At 42.0% G+C, this 22,500-nt stretch overlaps 1 protein-coding gene across 1 annotated transcript in view; it reads left to right on the top strand.

Moving 5' to 3' along the window:
• The window catches only part of LOC120050588 (contactin-associated protein-like 2), a gene marked incomplete at its 5' end in the record, with an annotated part of 135,778 nt that overhangs the window by 48,065 nt on the left and 65,213 nt on the right, over positions 1 to 22,500 (top strand). Inside the window, one exon of the mRNA XM_038997183.1 lies at positions 22,174 to 22,289. Within this exon, the coding sequence (XP_038853111.1) occupies positions 22,174 to 22,289 (116 nt within the window). The remainder of the gene's footprint in view (positions 1 to 22,173; positions 22,290 to 22,500) is intronic.

Below are 22,500 nucleotides of genomic sequence, written 5' to 3' on the forward strand. Positions count from 1 at the left end.
AAAAATATAAAAATGAGGATCAAAATTGTCAACGTGACAACAGTAACAACAAGAACCAAGTGTCAAAATAACCATACATTCAACAATAACAATAAGCATACAGTAGAGTATGCTTGATTGATTGGTCTGTCAGACACTGTCCCTCAACTTATGGCAGGCAGCAATGTAGTGCGCTGCCAACCAACAGCTCTCTGCGTCCTCCCCCAACAGGACGGGTAGCCTACTCTCATCAGAGAGGTCTTTGAAACCTTGAATAAGGGTTTCAAATTTGGGGAAATGACACTCCCTAATTGTTTTATATTTTTGACATTTTGTCAGGAAATGCAGCTCCTTCTCCGGTTCTGCTGTTGGGCAGTGGTTGCACAGCCTTTCCTCTCCAGGGAGCCAGGTTTTCCTGTGTCTACCCTTCTCAATGGCAAGGCTGTGCTCACTGAGCCTGTACTTTGTCAAGGTTTTTCTAAGGTTTTGATCAGTTACCATGGTCAAATAGTTAGCCACGGTGTACTGTCGATTTAGGGCCAGATAGCACTGCATTTTGCTTTGTGTTTGTGCTTGTGTTTCCCAATAAGCAATGTAATTTTGTTTTGACTGTGTTGTAATTTGTTTTATTCTGATTGATTGGATGTTCTGGTCCTGAGGCTTCAGTGTGTAAGTAGAACAGGTTTGTGAACTCAGCCCCAGGACCAGCTGGATGAGGGGACTCTTTTCTTTGCTCAGCTCTTGGCATTGCAGGGCTTGGTAATGATATGAGAGGGGGTCATTGTATTTTAGATGTTTCCAAAACTTAATTGCTCTTTTTTGAGTTTTTATTATTAGTGGATATTTGCCTAATTCTGCCCTGCATGCACCGTTTGTAGTTTTCCTCTGGACATGTAGGAGAATCTTACAAAACTCTGCATGCAGGGTTTCAATGGGGTGATTGTCCCATTTGGTGAAATCTTGTTTTGCAAGTGGACCCCACACCTCGCTGCCATGAAGTGTAATTGGTTCAATGACACATTCAATTAGTTTTAGCCAAATTTAAATAGGTATTTCAATTAGATTTTTTTTTTATGGTGTAGAATGCAATGCTTGCTTTCTCTCTCAGTTCATTCACTGCCTCATTAAGGTGTCCAGTTGAGCTTATTTTAAACCTAAGTAATTGTAGTGTGTGCAGAACTCTATATATTTTGTACCAATTGAGAACTTTGGTCTAATTCCCTGAGACCTGGATCTTCTCTGGAAAATCATTATTTTAGTCTTTTTGGGGTTTACTGCCAGGGCCCAGGTCTGACAGTACTGCTCTAGCAGGTCCAGGCTCTGCTGTAGGCCATGTGCTGTGGGTGACAGCAGGCATAGGTCATCTGCGAAGAGTAGGCATTTATCTTCTGAATTGTGGAGACTAACACCAGGGGCTGAGGATTTTTCTAGAATAGTGGTCAATTCGTTGATGTCAATATTGAAGAGTGCAGGGCTCAGATTGCAAACCTGGTGAAGGCCCGCCCCTGGTTAAAGAATTCTGTTATTTTCTTGCCAATTTTAATGCTGCACGTATTGCCAGTATACATTGATTTAATTATGTCATATGTTTTACCCCCTACACCACTTTCAATAACTTTGTAGAACAGTCCTGTATGCCAAATAGAATCAAATTATTTTTGGAAGTCGATAAAGCAGGCGTATATTTTGGTATTATTTTGGTGGACATGTTTATCTATCAGGGTGTGTAGGGTGTAAATATGATCAGTTGTGCGATGTGTTGGTATAAATCCAATTTGGCTTTTACTCAAGACATTGTGCTTATTAAGGAAGTTTAGAACTCTTACATTTATAATACTACAGAAAACCTTCCCCAGGTTACTGTTCACACAAATGCCTCTGTAATTGTTAGGGTCAAATTTGTCTCCGTTTTTAAAGATTGGGGTTATGAGTCCTTGATTCCAGATGTCAGGGAAATAACCTACACTCAGGATCAAATTAAACAGTTTTAATATAGACAATTTAAATTTTGCACTAGTGAGTTTGAACATCTCATTTAGGATGCCATCAGGTCCGCATGCCTTTTTACATTTGAGAGCCTGAAGTTTCTTATAGAGCTCCTGGTCAGTAATTGGGGAGTCCAATGCATTTTGATTGTTCTTTATAGCTTTTTCTAATCCATTCAACTTCTCCTGAATTTGGCGTTGTTCTGCGTTTGTGTCAATTTTAATGGTGTTGTAGAGTGTTTTAAAATGGGTTGTCCATATGTCACCATTTAGTATCGCTAATTCCTCTTGTTTAGATTTTTTTAGTTTTTTCCAATTTTGCCAGAAGTTGTTTGTGTTTATGGACTCCTCAATTAGTGTCAGCTGCTTGCTGTTGTGCTGTGCTTTTTTGGTTCTGAGTGTACGTTTATAGAGTTTTAAATTCTCACAGTAATGAAGGCATAATTCACCATTATTTGGGTCTCTGTGCTTTTGGTTGGATAGTGTTCTAAGTTTTTTCCTTATAACTTTACAGTCTGCCACAAACCAGTGGTCTTTTTTGTTTTGTTTTTTATCAATTTCAGTTGTGCTTCTTTTGCCGTTTGCCTGAATATATAGTTGATGTTTTTTACTGCTAGATTGATGTCTTCTTTACTGTGAGTGAATGTGGTGTCCAGAAAGTTATCTAAGAGTGTCTGGATATTTTGGTTACAGGTTGCTTTCTGGTATTCTTCTGTGCTGTTTTGGGCCCATCTGTATGAATTTCTGATGTTGTACAGCTTACTGAGCTGTGAATGTGTGGTTGTTTCCATGTCTGTTCTTTTGAGGAACAACGTAATTTGGCTGTGATCAGACAGAGGTGTTAGTGGCTTGACAGTGAATGAGCTGAGAGAGAAAGGGTCAATGTCTGTGATCATATAGTCTACTGTACTGTGGCCAAGAGGTGAAAAATAGGTGAATCTCCCCAAAGAGTCCCCCCGTAACCTACCATTGACAAAGTACAGACCCAGGCTTCTACAGAGCTGCAACAGAACCTTTCCATTTTTGTTGATGGTGCTGTCACTGTTGTTTCTATGGGGGAGATTAAGGCAGTTAGAAACAGTATGGCCTGTAATAAAGCTGTCCCCTCGTGTGGTCGTTAAATCAGGTAGTGTTCCTGTGCACACGTTTGTGTCCCCACAGATGAGCACATTTCTCTGGGCCTGGAACTGGCACGTCTCTTCCTCAAGGGTGGGGAAGATCTCCTCTGAGTAATATGGGGATTCTGAGGGGGGGGGGGGGATATATATTGCGCAAAGGAACACACATCTTTTTCTGTCAGTACTTTTTCAGTTTTAACCAAATGTGATATTTACCAATTTTGAGGGAATCAATTAGATGTTGTAGTTGGGATGATGATCAGTCGTCCAGAGTCTCTGCCTCTATTGACAGAGCTGTGTTTCTGTGATGGCACAATTACCTCTCTGTAGCCTGTGGGACAGTGAGTGACAATGTCAGCCTTACACCATGTCCCCTGCAGAATGATGACGTCAACATCTTTAAGATTTTTGTTGAACTTCAGTGCTAAACTCTTCAGTCGAAAGGCCCTGAATGTTCCACATGCTAACTGATATATATATATATATATATATATATATATATATATATATATATATATATATATATATATATATATATATATATATATATGTATATATATATACAGTTGAAGTCAGAAGTTTCCATAAACCTTAGCCAAATACATTTAAACTCAGTTTTTCACAATTCCTGACCTTTAATCCTAGTAAGAATTCCCTGTCCTAGGTCAGTTAGGATCACCACTTTATTTTAAGAATGTGACATGTCATAATAATAGTAGAGAATGATTTATTTCAGCTTTTATTTCTTTCATCACATTCCCTGTGGGTCAGAAGTTTTACATACACTCAATTAGTATTTGGTAGCATTGCCTTTAAATTGTTTAACTTGGGTCAAACGTTTTGGGTAGCCTTCCACAAGCTTCCCACAATAAGTTGGGTGAATTTTGTCCCATTCCTCCTGACAGAGCTGGTGTAACTGAGTCAGGTTTGTAGGCCTCCTTGCTCACACACGCTTTTTCAGTTCTGCCCACAAATTTTCTATGGGATTGAGGTCAGGGCTTTGTGATGGCCACTCCCATACCTTGACTTTATTTAAGCCATTTTGCCACAACTTTGGAAGTATGCTTGGGGTCATTGTCCATTTGGAAGACCCATTTGCGACCAAGCTTTAACTTCCTGACTGATATCTTGAGATTGTGCTTCAATATATCCACATAATTGTCCTGCCTCATGATGCCATCTATTTTGTGAAGTGCACCAGTCCCTCCTGCAGCAAAGCACCCCCACAACATGATGCTGCCACCCCCGTGCTTCATGATTGGGATGGTGATCTTTGGTTGCAAGTCTCCTCCTTTTTCCTCCAAACATAACAATGGTCATTATGGGCAAACAGTTTCATCAGACCAGAGGACATTTCTCCGAAAGTACGATCTTTGTCCCCATGTGCAGTTGCAAACCGTAGTCTGGCTTTTTTATGGTGTTTTTGGAGCAGTGGCTTCTTCCTTGCTGAGCGGCCTTTCAGGTTATGTCGATATAGGACTCGTTTTACTGTGGATATTGTAACGGCTGTCGTCGTCTGAAGAGGAAGAATCGGACCAAAGCGCAGCGTGGTAAGTGTTCATAACTTTTATTTAAACTGAACACTAGAACAAAATAACAAAGTGCAAAACGAAACCGAAACAGTCCTGTCAGGTGCAGAAAACACTAAACAGAAAATAACTACCCACAAAACACAGGTAGGAAAATGCTACCTAAGTATGGTTCCCAATCAGAGACAACGATAGACAGCTGTCCCTGATTGAGAACCACACCCAGCCAAAACAAAGAAATACAACATATAGAAAAATGAACATAGAATGCCCACCCAAATCACACCCTGACCAAACCAAAATAGAGACATAAAAAGCTCTCTAAGGTCAGGGCGTGACAGATATAGATACTTTTGTACCTGTTTCCTCCAGCATTTTCACAAGGTCCTTTGCTGTTGTTCTGGGATTGATTTGCACTTTTCGCACCAAAGAACGTTCATCTCTAGGAGATAGAATTTATCGCTCCTTCCTGAGCGGTAAGACGGCTGCGTGGTCCCATGGTGTTTATACTTGCGTACTATTGTTTGTACAGATGAATGTGGTACCTTCAGGCGTTTGGAAAATGCTCCCAAGGAAGAACCAGACTTGTGGAGGTCTACAACTTTTTTTTCTGAGGTCTTGACTGATTTCTTTAGATTTCCCATGATGTCAAGCAAAGAGGCACTGAGTTTGAAGGTAGGCCTTGAAATACATCCACAGGTACACCTCCAATTGACTCAAATGATGTCAATCAGAAGCTTCTAAAGCCATGACATAATTTTCTGGAATTTTCCAAGCTGTTTAAAGGCACAGTCAACTTAGTGTATGTAAACTTCTGACCCACTGGAATTGTGATTCGGTGAATTATAAGTGAAATAATCTGTCTGTAAACAATTGTTGGAAAAATTACTTGTGTCATGCAGGAAGTAGATGTCCTAACCAACTTGCCAAAACTATAGTTTGTTAACAAGAAATGTGTGGAGTTGTTGAAAAACTAGTTTTAATGACACCAACGTATGTGTATGTAAACTTCCGACTTCAACTGTATATATATATATATATATATATATATAAATATTCCTATTCATTGAACAAGTAAACACTTTTAGTACAATAGGTGTGTGTGTGTGTGTGTGTGTGTGTGTGTGTGTGTGTGTGTGTGTGTGTGTGTGTGTGTGTGTGTGTGTGTGTGTGTGTGTGTGTGTGTGTGTGTGTGTGTGTGTGTGTGTGTGTGTGTGCGTGTGTGTGTGCGTGTGCGTGTGTGTGTGTTTAGTGAAGTTTAGTGCAGATGTATTGGAGGAGCTATTTAATCTCACTCAATCCTACAGGGTTCTCTTGTCCTCTGGGGGCCTCTGCGTAGCTGCTCTGGTATGGCTGTTGGGCCCTGTGGAGTGGAGGGGGACCAGGTCTGGGCCATGGGACTTCCTCTCTGGTCTGGTACTGGTGGTGGTCTGGTGCGGGGTACTGGCTAAGCCGATGGAAGTGGTAATGCTCTGGTGGTGGGTGTGGTCTGTGGGGTGCGCTGGGTCTGGTGGGGCGTTGAGGGGCCTGGGGCTCCGTGGTGGTGCAGTGGTCTGGTAGGGGTCTCTGGGTGGTCCTCTGTCCGGTGCGGCATGGGGTGTTTGTCTACCAAGTCCTTTAGAGACTTGGCAAACATCCCTGCTGTCTGCTTCCTCTGGTGGGAGTGGTCGTGCAATGGCTCTGGGATGAATGTTGAGTGGTGAGCAACGTGCGCGTTCGGGAGTAGGCCACACCCTCTGGTGGGAGTTGAGGAACCCCTCAGAGGCCCTCTCTGCTACTCTGTTGACCAGGCTGCCTACTCTCTCCTGCTCCTCTCGCAGGTTGTTGGTGCCGGTGTGAATAATAATGTGGCCTGGTGTGCCAAAGTCAGGCTGGGACAGGATGTGGAGTGCATCCTGTGTTTTTGGGCACTATATTTTGGACACCTTGCGGTGGTCGAAGAGTTTATCCTCTTGGATGAATTTCCTATTTGAGTCAATGAGGATAGCCACCTCAGTGGGTTTTACCAGAGTAGTGGGTTTACGGTCTGGGGCTGGGGCTGGAGTACACAGGGCCTGTGTACATGGAGGGGTGTCAGGGGGGGCCAGAGAGCTTCTCTCTGTAGTACGTGTCCTCATGTGAGCCTCCTTGTTGACTGGGGGTGTGGGTAAAGGGTTGTCGGTATGTGGGTAAAAGTGGGTCAGTGGGGTTGTTAGGGGTGGTGAGGGGCTGCAGCTTCTCTCTAGGAGTCTCTACAGTCTGCTCCCTGTGCTGCAGCACCCTCTTGATGACAGACAACTCTCTCTCTCCCTCCCTTTCTCCCTCTCTCTCTCTTTCTCTAACTCTCTCTCCCTTTCTCTCTCTCCCCTTTCTCTCTCTCTCTCCCTCCCTTTCTCCCACTCTCTCTCTTTCTCTAACTCTCTCCCTTTCTCTCTCTCTCCCCTTTCTCTCTCTCCCTCCCTTTCTCTCTCTCTCCCTTTCTCTAACTCTCTCTCCCTCCCTTTCTCCCACTCTCTCTCTTTCACTAACTCTCTCTCCCTTTCTCTCTCTCCCCTTTCTCTCTCTCTCTCCCTCCCTTTCTCTCTCTTTCCCTTTCTCTCTCTCTCTCCCTTTCTCTCTCCCTCTCTCTCTCTCTCTCTCTCTCTCCCTTTCTCTCTCTCTCTCCCTTTCTCTCTCTTTTCTCTCTCTCTCTTTCTCTCTCTCTATTCTCTCTCGCTCTCTCCCTTTCTCTCTCTCCCTTTCTCTCTCTCTTTTCTCTATCTCTCTCTTTTTTCTCGCTCTCTATCTTCTCTCTTGCTCTCTTTCACTTCTCTCTTTTTCTCTGTCTTTCTTTCTCTCCTCTCTCTCTCTCTCTCTCTCTCTCTCTCTACCCGTTCAATTCAATTCAAAGGGCTTTATTGGCATGGGAACATATGTTTACATAAAAAAGGGAAATAAACAATATACAATAAACAGTAAACATTACACTCACAAAGTTCAAAAGGAATAGAGACATTTCAAATGTCATATTATGGCAATGTACAGTGCTATAATGATGTGCAAATAGTTAACTTCTTATGGCTGCAATCCCGGTAACGGGATCGATATGACAACAGCCAGGGAAAGTGCAGGGCGTCAAATTCAAACAACAGAAATCTCATACATACATGTGTTGAGACATACATGTGTCTTATACCATTTTAAAGGTAATCTTGTTGTTAAACCTCTTATGGCTGCAGGGGGCGTATTGAAAAACTGGAAAATATGTGCACATTTTCAAACGGCCTCTTAATCAATTTTTGCTCTTACAATATGCATATTATTACTACTATTGGATAGAAAACAGTCTCTAGTTTCTAAAAACGTTTGAATTATTTCTCTAAGTGGAACAGAACTATTTTTACAGCCCATTTCCTATCCGGAAGTGAGATTTCCAAAATCGATGTCTCTCTTCAAGACCTTGTCTATAAAAGGGCATGTCACTTAGGACTGTAGAAACACGTCATACGCCTTCCCCTGGGTGTCATGCGGAAGTGAGAGCAGAAAGGACTTGAATATCTCGTCCAGGGATTGAACACAACCTCTTGGAGTGAGACTTGCGCACTTTATTTTTTTTTCTGGGCGCGAAGTAGAACCTGGACTCGGCTCCTGGAAAACGCTCGTTAAAGGTGAATATGACCTCCGGCTTCGATTTTATTTGATACATGTCACAATATCATCCTAAAGTATGTTTTTTCAATATAGTTTAATTATATTATTGAAATTTATTCTGGACTTTAGACGTGATGCGACGCAAGAATTTTGTCAAGATGGAGAGGTTAGCGTCGCACTGCCAGTGTGCTTGCTAATTCAAGAGGGAAATCGTTCGTTCTGGATCGAAATAAAGACGTTTCTGAACAAAGGACCCCTTGGAGAACATTCTGATGGAAGATCAACAAAGATAAGGACCCGGGCCTCCCGGATGGCGCAGTGGTCTAGGGCACTGCATCGCAGTGCTAACTGCGCCACCAGAGTCTCTGGGTTCGCGCCCAGGCTCTGTCGCAGCCGGCCGCGACCGGGAGGTCCGTGGGGCGACGCACAATTGGGTTAGCGTCGTCCGGGTTAGGGTGGGTTTGGCCGGTAGGGATATCCTTGTCTCATCGCGCTCCAGCGACTCCTGTGGCGGGCCGGGCGCAGTGCGCGCTAACCAAGGGGGCCAGGTGCACGGTGTTTCCTCCGACACATTGGTGCGGCTGGCTTCCGGGTTGGAGGCGCGCTGTGTTAAAGAAGCAGTGCGGCTTGGTTGGGTTGTGTTTCGGAGGACGCATGGCTTTCGACCTTCGTCTCTCCCGAGCCCGTACGGGAGTTGTAGCGATGAGACAAGATAGTAATTACTAGCTAAAATTACTAAAATTGGGGAGAAAAGGGGAGAAAATTAAAATAAAAAATAAAAAAATAAAAATAAAAAAAGATAAGGACCCAATTTGGGATGCTTTTTCATATATCTGTCGAACTGTGCTATGCTACCGTTTGACTAGAATCAATGCTGCTGTGTGCTAGCTAATGTAGTAAGCTAATATAACGATATATTGTGTTTTCGCTGTAAAACACTTCAAAAATCGGAAATATTGGCTCTATTCACAAGATCTTTGTCTTTCATTAGCTATCCACCATATATTTTTCTGAAATGTTTTATGATGTGTAATTAGTAGTTGACGTTGGTGTCTGTATTTTCTCTGGCTACTCCCGTGCGATTTCTGACTGTAGCTATGATGGTAGCAGTAATGTAAAACTGATTTATAGCTAAAATATGCACATTATTTGAACAAAACATAGATTTATTGTGTAACATGTTATAGGACTGTCATCTGAGGTAGTTTTTTCTAGGTTATTTAGGTTGGTTCTAGGTTAGTTAGGTTGTCTTGTGCATGCTACTTGCATCCTACTTGTGCTGTGAAAAATGTCTGTCCTCTTTTTTATTTGGTGGTGAGCTAACATAAATATATGTGGTGTTTTCTCTGTAAAACATTTAAAAAATCGGACATGTTGGCTGGATTGACAAGATGTTTATCTTTCAAATGCTGTATTGGACTTGTTAATGTGTGAAAGTTAAATATTTAAAAAAAATAGATTTTGAATTTCGCGCCCTGCACTTGAGCTGGATGTTGTCATAAGTGTACCGATGTCGGGACAGCCCGCCTAACAGGTTAATCCCACCAAGGATCCGATTTCAAATATGCTTTTCAGCGAAAGCACCACAAACGATTATGTTAGGTCACACCAAACCACAATAAGCACAGCCATTTTTCCAGCCAAAGATAGGAGTCACAAAAAGCACAAATAGAGATAAAATTAATCCCTAACCTTTGATTATCTTCATCAGATGACACTCATAGGACTTCATGTTACACAATACATGTATGTTTTGTTTGATAAAGTTCATATTTATATCAAAAAATCGGAGTTTACATTGGCACGTTACATTCACTAGTTCCAAGAACATCCAGTGATTTTGCATAGCCACATCGATTCAACAGAAATACTCATCATAAATGTAGATGATAATACAAGTTATACACATGAAATTATAGATATACCTCTCCTTAATGCAACCGCTGTGTCAGATTTCAAAAAAACTTTACAGAAAAAGCAAACCATGCAATAATCTGAGACGGCGCTCAGAACAATAGTCAAATTAGCCGCCATGTTGGAGTCAACAGAAACCAGAAATTACATGATAAATGTTCCCTTACCTCTGATGATCTTCATCAGAATGCACTCCCAGGAATCCCAGGTCCACAATAAATGCTTGATTTGTTCGATAATGTCCGTTATTTATGTCCAATTAGCTACTTTTGTTAGCGCGTTTGGTAAACAATTCCAAAGTCACGAAGCGCGTTCCCTAAAAGCTGACAAAATGTCCAAAAGTTCAGTAACAGTCAGTAGAAACATGTCAAATGATGTATTGAATCAATCTTTAGAATGTTGTTAACTTGTTATGGCTGCAGGGCGGTGCCGGTACACTTATGACAACAGCCCGTCTAAGTGCATGGCGCGAAATTCAAAATATATTTTTTAGAAATATTTAACTTTCACACATTAACAAGTCCAATACAGCAAATGAAAGATACACATCTTGTGAATCCAGCCAACATGTCCGATTTTTAAAATGTTTTACAGCGAAAACACCACGTATATTTATGTTAGCTCACCACCAAATACAAAAAAGGACAGACATTTTTCACAGCACAGGTAGCATGCACAAAACCAACCAAACTAACCAAGAACCAACCAAACTAACCAAGAAACAACTTCATCAGATGACAGTCTTATAACATGTTATTCAATAAATCAAAAGTTAGCGATCGTAACAAACCAGCAAAAGATATATCATTTTTGACTAACCTTGATAAGCTTCATCAGATGACAGTCCTATAACATCAGGTTATACATACACTTATGTTTTGTTCGAAAATGTGCATATTTAGAGCTGAAATCAGTGGTTATACATTGTGCTAACGTAGCATCTTTTTCCCACAACGTCCGGATATTTTTCTGGCACTCACATATTCTGACCAAATAACTATTCATAAACATAACTAAAAAATACATGTTGTATAGGAAATGATAGATACACTAGTTCTTAATGCAATCGCCGTGTTAGAATTCTAAAAATAACTTCATTACGATATTTATTTATTTTATTTCACCTTTATTTAACCAGGTAGGCAAATTGAGAACACGTTCTCATTTACAATTGCGATATGCAGTTTACGTTATGGCGAGAGCGTGCCCAAAACCTGGCCGCAAACTACTAGTTCACATGTACGACAGATATATGAAATAACATCATAAAATGGGTCCTACTTTTGCTGATCTTCCATCAGAATGTTGTACAAGGGGTCCTTTGTCGGGAACAATCGTTGTTTGGATTTAGAATGTCCTCTTCTCCAGTCAATTAGCACGGAAAGCTAGCAAAGTGGCGCTAAGCTCTCCTTCGTGAACAAACGCAGACAACGCAACACGCCTAACGTCCCGAAAAAATGTCAATAATCTAATAAAACTATATTGAAAGAACATACTTTACAATGATATTGTCACATGTATCAAATAAAATCAAAGCCGGAGATATTAGTCGTCCATAACGACAGCTTATCAGAAGGCAAATCCAGGTCCCTTCACGCGCTCTCCAGAAAACAGGAAACTGGTGACACGTCATACAAAGAGCTTTTGTTCGACCCCAGATCAAGTTATTCACTCCATTTCTTCTCTCACTGCCTGTCGACATCTAGTGGAAGACGTATGAAGTGCATGTATTCTAATAAATATCAAGGACCTTTATAGGCAGGCCCTAGAAGAGAGCATCGATTTCAGATTTTCCACTTCCTGTCAGGAAGTTTGCTGCAAAATGAGTTCTGTTTTACTCACAGATATAATTCAAACGGTTTTAGAAACTAGAGAGTGTTTTCTATCCAATAGTAATAATAATATGCATATTGTACGAGCAAGAATTGAGTACGAGGCCGTTTGAAATGGGCACCTTTTATCCGGCTACTCAATACTGCCCCTGCAGCCCAAACAGGTTAATGCAATCGCTGTATTAGAATTCTAAAAATAACTTCATTACGACATCCAGCTTACGTTATAGCGACAGAGTGCCCAAAATCTGGGCGCAAACTAATAGTAGGCATGTTCCGACAGATATATGAAATAACATCATAAAATGGGTCCTACTTTTGATGATCTTCCATCAGAATGTTGTACAAGGGGTCCTTTGTCGGGAACAATCGTTGTTTGGATTTAGAATGTCCTCTTCTCCAGTCAATTAGCATGGAAAGCTAGCAAAGTGGCGCGAAGCTCTCCTTCGTGAACAAACGCAGACAACGCAACACGCCTAACGTCCCGAAAAAATTTCAATAATCTAATAAAACTATATTGAAAAAACATACTTTACGATGATATTGTCACATTTATCAAATAAAATCAAAGCCGGAGATAGTAGCCGTCTATAACGACAGCTTTTCAAAAGGCAACCCAGGGTCCTTCCTCGCGCCTTCCTGAAAACAATAAATTGGTGTCTCGTCATGCCAAGAGCTTTTATTTCGACCTCAGATCAAGTTATACACTCCATTTCTTCTCTCACTCCCTATTGACATCTAGTGGAAGGCGTATGAAGTGCATATATACTAATACATATAAAGCACATTAATAGGGATGCCCTAGAACAGAGCATCGATTTCAGATTTTCCACTTCCACTTCCTGTCAGGAAGTTTGCTGCAAAATGAGTTCTGTTTTACTCACAGATATAATTCAAACGGTTTTAGAAACTAGAGAGTGTTTTCTATCCAATAGTAATAATAATATGCATATTGTACGAGCAAGAATTGAGTACGAGGCTGTTTGAAATGGGCACCTTTTATCCAGGCTACTCAATACTGCCCCTGCAGCCATAAGAAGTTTTAACATAAATCTTGAATAACGTTCCAACCGGAGAATTACATTGACTTCAGATGAGCGATGGAACAGAGCTCCCTCTTATGTGAACGTGCATGGTCAAAGAATGGTCAGGTCATGGCAGACCTGACTAATTCCCCTTTCATTCGGCCCCCCTTCACAGTAGAGGCATCAGACAAAGTTCTACAGACTGTTGGCATCTAGTGGAAGCCGTAGGAAGTGAAAACTCATTCATATCTCGCTGTGATTTCAATGGGATCTTGATTGAAAATCGACCAGCCTCAGAATTTCCACTTCCTGTTTGGATTTTGTCTCAGGTTTTGGCCTGCCATATGAGTTCTGTTATACTCACAGACATAATTCAAACAGTTTTAGAAACTTCAGAGTGTTTTCTATCCAATACTACTAATAATATGCATATATTAGCAACTATGACTGAGGAGCAGGCCGTTTACTCTGGGCACCTCTGTGCACCTTTCATCCAAGCTACTCAATACTGCCCCTGCAGCCACAAGAAGTTAATGTACAAAACGGAAAATAAATAAACAAAGATATGGGTTGTATTTACAATGGTGTTTGTTCTTCACTGGTTGCCCTTTTCTTGTGGCAACAGGTCACAAATCTTGCTGCTGTGATGGCACACTGTGGTATTTCACCCAGTAGATTTTGGAGTGTTGTGACATTGTATTGATTAATGTGAAGACTGCTGCTCATCGAATGATTAACGGTTCATAATTACGTGATTAAATGAATCATTGTTAACTCATTAACCTGGGGCACCATTGGAAAGTTTGGTTTTATTGAGTTTCTATTTCCCAAATTAACTCAAAGAATATTAGAATATCGATTTTACACAGTCGCTAATCAATCAATTTCCTCTACAGTCTCATTCTGAACATCGCATAATCAGGGAATCTGCACATACCCAAGTCCCACCAATGAGTCCATACCACACCAATTTAGTTGATTATTTATTTACTAACAAGATAAAATGATAATATAAGATACACAAACACACAGTCTGGGCTATTGATTAGAACTTAGTACAACGGAACAGGTCCCTAGCGGGCCAACACAATATGACTCGTGTTACACAAGATGGGGATTTAAAAGAGAGAGACAGAGAGAAAAGCACACCTGGGTACATTTGTAAACTAGGCCTAGATTAACCCTAACCTTGCCCCGAACTGCCTCTCTTATGGGTCAGAATATAATGATGTAATTATGTGTCGAAGGTCTCCGACGGGGTGTCTCTACGTGGATGAGGTTCGGCTTCTCTGATGACGCACTTCTCTGGTTACAGGGTGTAACTCTCTGGTTGTCCTCACGATGTCAGTGTCCTTTGTCTTAGTGGTCTGTTTCCTCGCCCTTGTTCTGAAAGCGGTCTTTTGGGAACAACCAGCCCTGTAGCTCAGGGCTCACAGCGTAGGAATGAAGACAGTGCAGACACACGATTGGATGGGGAGTGGTGACCAGGTGGTCCTGCTTGAATTCACCCTCTTAGACACAGCTACTCATCCGTAGCATAGATAGATTTTTTCATTTAATTTTAATTTCACCTTTATTTAACCAGGTAGGCTAGTTGAGAACAAGTTCTCATTTACAACTGCGACCTGGCCAAGATAAAGCAAAGCAGTGCCGATGAGAATGTGGTGATTGACAGAGTCGAAAGCCTTGGCCAGGTCGATGAATACGGCTGCACAGTATTGTCTCTTATCGATGGCATATTATCTTCGCTATTATTCTACAATGTGGAAAATAGTAAAAATAAAGAAAAACCATTGAATGAGTAGGTGTGTCCAAACTTTTAACTGGTACTGTATGCGTATATACACATGTTTTTTTCAATAGATTTTCCTTCATTACTTTCTAACCCTACCACCCCTCCCCTAATAGGAGTAAACTAGTGAACAATAACGCTTTAGGCTTCTACTTCCAGCTGATAAATACTATATAAACTCAGAAAAAAACTGAAAGTCCCTTTTTCAGGACCCTGTCTTTCAGAGATAATTCGTAAAAATCCAAATAACTTCACAGATCTCCATTGTAAAGTGTTTAAACACTGTTTCCCATGCTTGTTCAATGAACCATAAACAATTAATGAACATGCACCTGTTGAACGGTCATTAAATTAAGACACTAACAGCTTACAGACGGTAGGCAATTAAGGTCACAGTTATGAAAACTTAGGACACTAAAGAGGCCTTTCTACTGCCTCTGAAAAACACCAAAAGAAAGATTCCCAGGGTCCCTGCTCATCTGCGTGAACGTGCCTTAGGCATGCTGCAAGGAGGCATGAGGACTGCAGATGTGGCCAGGGCAATAAATTGCTATGTCCGTACTGTGAAACGCCTAAGACAGCGCTACAGGGAGACAGGACGGACAGCTGATCGTCCTCGCAGTGGCAGACTACGTGTAACAACACTTGCACAGGATCGGTACATCTGAACATCACACCTGCGGGACAGGTACAGGATGGCAACAACAACTGCCAGAGTTACACCAGGAACGCACAATCCCTCCATCAGTGCTCAGACTTTTTAATTTTTAATTTTATTTTACCTTTATTTAACCAGGTAGGCTAGTTGAGAACAAGTTCTCAATTGCAACTGCGACCTGGCCAAGACAAAGCAAAGCAGTTCGACACATACAACAACACAGAGTTAAACCTGGAATAAACAAACATACAATCAGTAATACAGTAGAAAAGTCTATATACAGCATGTGCAAATGAGGTAGGATAAGGGAGGTAAGGCAATAAATATTCCATGTTGGTGAAGTAATTACAATATATCAATTAAACACTGGAATGGTAGAATGTGCAGAAGTAGAATGTGCAAGTAGAGATACTGGGGTGCAAAGAAGCAAGATAAATAAATATAGTATGGGGATGAGGTAGATTGGATGGGCTATTATAGATGAGCTATGTACAGGTGCAGTGATCTGTGAGCTGCTCTGACAGTTGGTGCTTAAAGCTAGTGAGGGAGATAAGAGTCTCCAGCTTTAGTGATTTTTGCAGTTTGTTCCAGTCATTGGCAGCAGAGACCTGGAAGGAGAGTTGGCCAAAGGAAGAATTGGCTTTGGGGGTGACCAGTGAGATATACCTGCTGGAGCGCGTGCTACGGGTGGGTGCTGCTATGGTGACCAGTGAGCTGAGATAAGGCGGGGCTTTACCTAGCAGAGACTTGTAGATGACCTGGAGCCAGTGGGTTTGGCGACGAGTATGAAGCGAGGGCCAGCCAACGAGAGCGTACAGGTCGCAGTGGTGGGTAGTATATGGGGCTTTGGTGACAAAACAGATGGCACTGTGATAGACTACATCCAATTTGTTGAGTAGAGTGTTGGAGGCTATTTTGTAAAGGACATTGCCGAAGTTGACGATCGGTAGGATGGTCAGTTTTCCGAGGGTATGTTTGGCAGCATGAGTGAAGGATACTTTGAGGCGAAATAGGAAGACGATTCTAGATTTAATTTTGGATTGGAAATGCTTAATGTGAGTCTGGAAGGAGAGTTTACAGTCTAACCAGACACCTAGGTATTTGTAGTTGTCCACATATTCTAAGTCAGAACCGTCCAGAGTAGTGATGCTGGACGGGCGGGCGGGTCCGGGCAGTGATCGGTTGAAGAACATGCATTTTGTTTTACTAGCATTTCAGAGCAGTTAGAGGCCATGGAAGGAGAGTTGTATGGCATTGAAGCTCGTCTGGAGGTTAGTTAACACAGTGTCCAAAGAAAGGCCAGAGGTATACAGAATGATGTCGTCTGCATAGAGGTGGATCAAAGAATCACCAGCAGCAAGAGCGACATCATTGATGTATACAGAGAAGAGAGTCGGCCCGAGAATTGAACCCTGTGACACCCCCATAGAGACTGCCAGAGGTCCATACAACAGGCCCTCCGATTTGACACACTGAACTCTATCAGAGAAGTAGTTGGTGAACCAGGTGAGGTAATGATTTGAGAAACCAAGGCTGTTGAGTCTGCCGATAAGAATACGGTGATTGACAGAGTCGGAAGCCTTGGCCAGGTCGATGAAGACGGCTGCACAGTACTGTCTTTTGTCAATGGCGGTTATGATATCGTTTAGGACCTTGAGCGTGGCTGAGGTGCACTCGCGACCAGCTCGGAAACCAGATTGCATAGCGGAGAAGGTACGGTGGGATTCGGAATGGTCGGTGATCTGTTTGTTCACTTGGCTTTCAAAACCTTTAGAAAGGCAGGGCAGGATGGATATATCTCTGTAACAGTTTGGGTCTAGAGTGTCTCCCCTTTGAAGAGGAGGATGAACGTGGCAGCTTTCCAGTCTTTAGGAATCTCAGACGATATGAAAGAAAGGTTGAACAGGCTAGTAATAGGGGTTTCAACAATGGCGGCGGATAATTTTAGAAAGAGAGGGTCCAGATTGTCTAGCCCAGCTGATTTGTAGGGATCCAGATTTTGCAGCTCTTTCAGAACATCAGCTGTCTGGATTTGGGTGAAGGAGAAGCGGGGGGGCTTGGGCCAGTTGCTGCGGGGGGTGCAGAGCTGTTGGCCAGGGTTGGGGTAGCCAGGTGGAAAGCATGGCCAGCCGTAGAGAAATGCTTATTGAAATTCTCGATTATTGTGGATTTATCGGTGGTGACAGTGTTACCTAGCCTCAGTGCAGTGGGCAGCTGGGAGGAGGGGCTCCGGGACTCCGCAGTAAAATAAAACAATGAGAGCTGCCCTAAACAACAGTATACAAGTCATATTGACATTAGAGAAAGGCATAAAGCAATCACAGGTGTTGATTGGGGGAGCTAAGACAACAACGGGTGAGACAACAATGGGTAAACAGCTAGGACAACAACAACTGGTAAATGGTGATGAATGGGCAGAGAGGGTCATTTAGCTTCACACAGAGCCTGAGAGAATGCCAATTGTGTGCAAAGCTGCCATCAAGGCAAAGGGTGGCTATTTGAAGAATCTCAAATATAAAATATATTTTGATTTGTTTAACACTTTTTTGCTTACTACATGATTCCATATATGCTATTTCATATTTTTGATGACTTCACTATTATTCTACAATGTAGAAAATAGTAAAAATAAAGAAAAACCCTTGAATGAGTAGGTGTTCTAATATTTTCTGGCTGTTAGTGTATGTTGAAGAGGATGGGACTCAAGCTGCCATCCCTGTCTCACCCCACGGCCCTGTGGAAAGAAATGTGTGTGTGTTTTTTCCAATGTTAACCGCACACTAGTTGTTTGTGTACATGGATTTTAGAATGTTCTTTGTTTTTCACCCAACCCCTGCTTTAACTTCTTCTGGCTGCAAGCCCGACGTCGGTACACTTATGACAACAGCCAGCTCAAGTGCAGGGCGCGAAATTCAAAATATATTTTTGAAATATTTAACTTTCACACATTAACAAGTCCAATACAGCATTTGAAAGATAAACATCTTGTGAATCCAGCCAACATCTCCGATTTTTTAAATGTTTTACAGCGAAAACACCACGTATATTTATGTTAGCTCACCACCAAATACAAAAAAGGACAGACATTTTTCACAGCACAGGTAGCATGCACAAAACCAACCTAACTAACCAAGAACCAACCAAACTAACCAAGAAACAACTTCATCAGATGACAGTCTTATAACATGTTATTCAATAAATCTATGTTTTGTTCGAAAAATGTGCATATTTGAGCTATAAATCAGTTTTACATTGCAGCTACCATCACAGCTACCGTCAGAAATAGCACCGAAGCAGCCAGAGTAATTACAGACACCAACGTCAAATACCTAAATACTCATCATAAAACATTTCTGAAAAATACATGGTGTACAGCAAATGAAAGACAGGCATCTTGTGATTCCAGCGAATATTTCCGATTTCTTAAGTGTTTTACAGCGAAAACACAATATAGCATTATATTAGCTTACCACAATAGCCAGAAACACAAGCCATTCCCCAGCAGCAAAAGGTAGCGATCGTAAAACAAACCAGCAAAAGATATATAATTTTTGACTAACCTTGATACTCTTCATCAGATGACAGTCCTATAACATCAGGTTATACATACACTTATGTTTTGTTCGAAAATGTGCATATTTAGAGCTGAAATCTGTGGTTATACATTGTGCTAACGTAGCATCTTTTTCCCACAACGTCCGGATATTTTTCTGACACTCACATATTCTGACCAAATAACTATTCATAAACATTACTAAAAAATAAATGTTGTATAGGAAATGATAGATACACTAGTTCTTAATGCAATCGCCGTGTTAGAATTCTAAAAATAACTTCATTACGATATGCAGTTTACGTTATGGCGAGAGCGTGCCCAAAACCTGGCCGCAAACTACTAGTACATATGTACGACAGATATATGAAATAACATCATAAAATGGGTCCTACTTTTGATGATCTTCCATCAGAATGTTGTACAAGGGGTCCTTTGTCGGGAACAATCGTTGTTTGGATTTAGAATGTCCTCTTCTCCAGTCAATTAGCACGGAAAGCTAGCAAAGTGGCGCGAAGCTCTCCTTCCTGAACATATGCAGACAAAGCAACACGCCTAACGTCCCGAAAAAATTTCAATAATCTAATAAAACTATATTGAAAAAACATACTTTACGATGATATTGTCACATGTATCAAATAAAATCAAAGCCGGAGATATTAGTCGTCTATAACGACAGCTTTACAGAAGGCAATACCAGGTCCCTTCTCGCGCATTCCAGGAAACAGGAAATTGGGGTCACATCATGCCAAGAGCTTTTATTCGACCCCAGATCAAGTTATACACTCCATTTCTTCTCTCACTCCCTGTTGACATCTAGTGGAAGGTGTATGAAGTGCATGCATACTGATATATATGAAGGCCATTTATAGGCAGGCCCTAGAACAGAGCATCGATTTCAGATTTCCCACTTCCTGTCAGGAAGTTTGCTGCAAAATGAATTCTGTTTTACTCACAGATATAATTCAAACGGTTTTAGAAACTAGAGAGTGTTTTCTATCCAATAGTAATAATAATATGCATATTGTACGAGCAAGAATTGAGTACGAGGCCGTTTGAAATGGGCACCTTTATCCAAGTTACTCAATACTGCCCCTGCAGCCATAAGAAGTTAAATCAATTTGTATAGCAGACTCTCATGCCAAATTGAGTCAAAAGCTTTTTTAAATCAACAAAGCATGAGAAGACTTTACCTTTGTTTAGGTTTGTTTGCTTGTCAAATCAAATCAAATCAAATGTTATTTGTCACGTGCGCCGAATACACCTGGTTTAGACCAGTGAAATGCTTACTTACAAGCCCTTAACCAACAATGCAGTTTTAAGAAAAATACCTACAAAAATAAGAAATAAAGTAACAAATAATTAAATAGCAGCAGTAAAATAACAATAGCAAGGCTATATACAGGGGGTACCGGTACAGAGTCAATGTGCAGGGGCACCGGTTAGTCGAGGTAATTGAGGTAATATATCCATGTGGGTAGAGTTGTTGAAGTGACTTATGCATAGAGAGTAGCAGTAGCGTAAAGGGGGGTTCAATGCAAGTAGTTGTTTTCGGTAGCCATTTCATTAGATGTTCAGTAGTCTTATGGCTTGGGGGTAGAAGCTGTTTAGAAATCTCTTGGACCTTGACTTGGGGCTCAGGTTCCGCTTGACGTAACAGAGAGAACAGTCTATGACTAGGGTGGCTGGAGTCTTTGACAATTTTTAGGGCCTTCTTCTGACACCACCTGGTATAGAGGTCCTGGATGGCAGGAAGCTTGGCCTCAGTGATGTCCTGGGAGTATGCACTACCCTCTGTAGTGCCTTGCGGTCAGAGCCCAAGCAGTTGCCATACCAGGCAGTGATGCAACCAGTCAAGATGCTCTTGATGGTGCAGCTGTAGAACCTTTTGACGATCTGAGGACCCATGCCAAATCTTTTCAGTCTCCTGAATAGGTTTTGTTGGGCCCCCGTGTTAAGGATCAGTGTTGTTACTTTCCCTTACCATATGGGGGTGGCCCATCAGGATCTCCAGGATCCAGTTGAAGAGGTAGGTGTTTAGTCCCAGGGTCCTTAGCTTGGTGATGAGATTTGAGGGCACTATGGTGTTGAACGCTGAGCTGTAGTCAATGAATTCTCATATAGGTGTTCCTTTTGTCCAGGTGGGAAAGGGCAGTGCTGAGTGCAATAACGATTGCATCATCTGTGGATATGTTGGGGCGGTATGCAAATTGGAGTGGGTCTAGGGTTTCTGGTATGATGATTGTTTTGATGTGAGCCATGACCAGCCTTTCAAAGTGCTACGGGTCGATAGTCATTTAGGCAGATTGACTTAGTGTTCTTGGGCACAGGGACTATGGTGGTCTACTTGAAACATGTTGGTATTACAGACTCAGACAGGGAGAGGTTAAAAATGTCAGTGAAGACACTTGCCAGTTGGTCAACGCATACTCGGAGTACACGTCCTGGTAATCCGGCTGGCCCTGCGGCCTTGTGAATGTTGACCTGGTTAAAGGTCTTACTCACATGTGAACGCTCTGGGAGACTCTGGGTTGAGGTCAGTGATAAAGTAATCTACAGTACTACTGCCAAGGGATGAGTTGTAGGTGTACCTACCATAGGAGTCTCCTCGAAGCCTACAATTGACTATGTACAGACTCAGCATGTGACAGAGCTGCCGGAGTTGTGACTAATTTTTGTTGGTTGTTTTGTCATAGTTGTATCTAGGGGGGCATATTTGGGAGGGAATGTTGTCACCGCCAGCTAGGTGTTTGTCCCCCAGTGTGCTGAGAGTGTCAGGTTCTTGTCCAGACTAGTACATGTCCCTGGGCCTGAACATTGTCGATCTCCCCTCTAGGATGGAGAAGCTGTCATCGTTAAAATACGGGGATTATATAGGTAGCACACAGGAGGACATTTTCTCTGTTGAGATCATTTTCTTTTTAATATCTGGCCAGATGTAAAATGTTCCTGTTTAGACAAATTTAATAGAGTGGGTTAGGTCTGCTCTATATTAGCATATCCCCTGAGTCGCTTCCCAGCTTCACTGGTAGTGTGGTGGATGGGACTACCAGCTCTCTGTAACCTAGAAGGCAACCAGTGGGTCCGTCTCCTTTATACTATGTTTCTTGTAGGATGATAATGTCTGTATTTCCTATTTGATTAAATCTGGGTTCCTGCTCTCTCTTTCTCTCTCTCAGAAGACAAGGTGTGGACTACAGTGGTAAATAATCTACCAGCCCAGACCTCAGTGACCGGGTCTAGCAGAGAGAGACGCACTGTGCTGCAACTCAACTACAGTGCCTCTATGGAACAGGTACACACACACACACACACACGCACACACACACACGCACACACACACACACACGCACGCGCACACACACACACATGCACACGCACACACACACACGCACATGCACGCGCGCGCACACACACACACGCACGCACACGCGCACAGAATTCAATGGCTGTGCAAGTCTTTCATCCTACCCTACTCCCGTTTTTATTTTATTTGTGTGTGTGTG

This window comes from Salvelinus namaycush, chromosome 7, assembly GCF_016432855.1.
Source record: "Salvelinus namaycush isolate Seneca chromosome 7, SaNama_1.0, whole genome shotgun sequence".
Classification (NCBI taxonomy): Eukaryota; Metazoa; Chordata; class Actinopteri; order Salmoniformes; family Salmonidae; genus Salvelinus; species Salvelinus namaycush.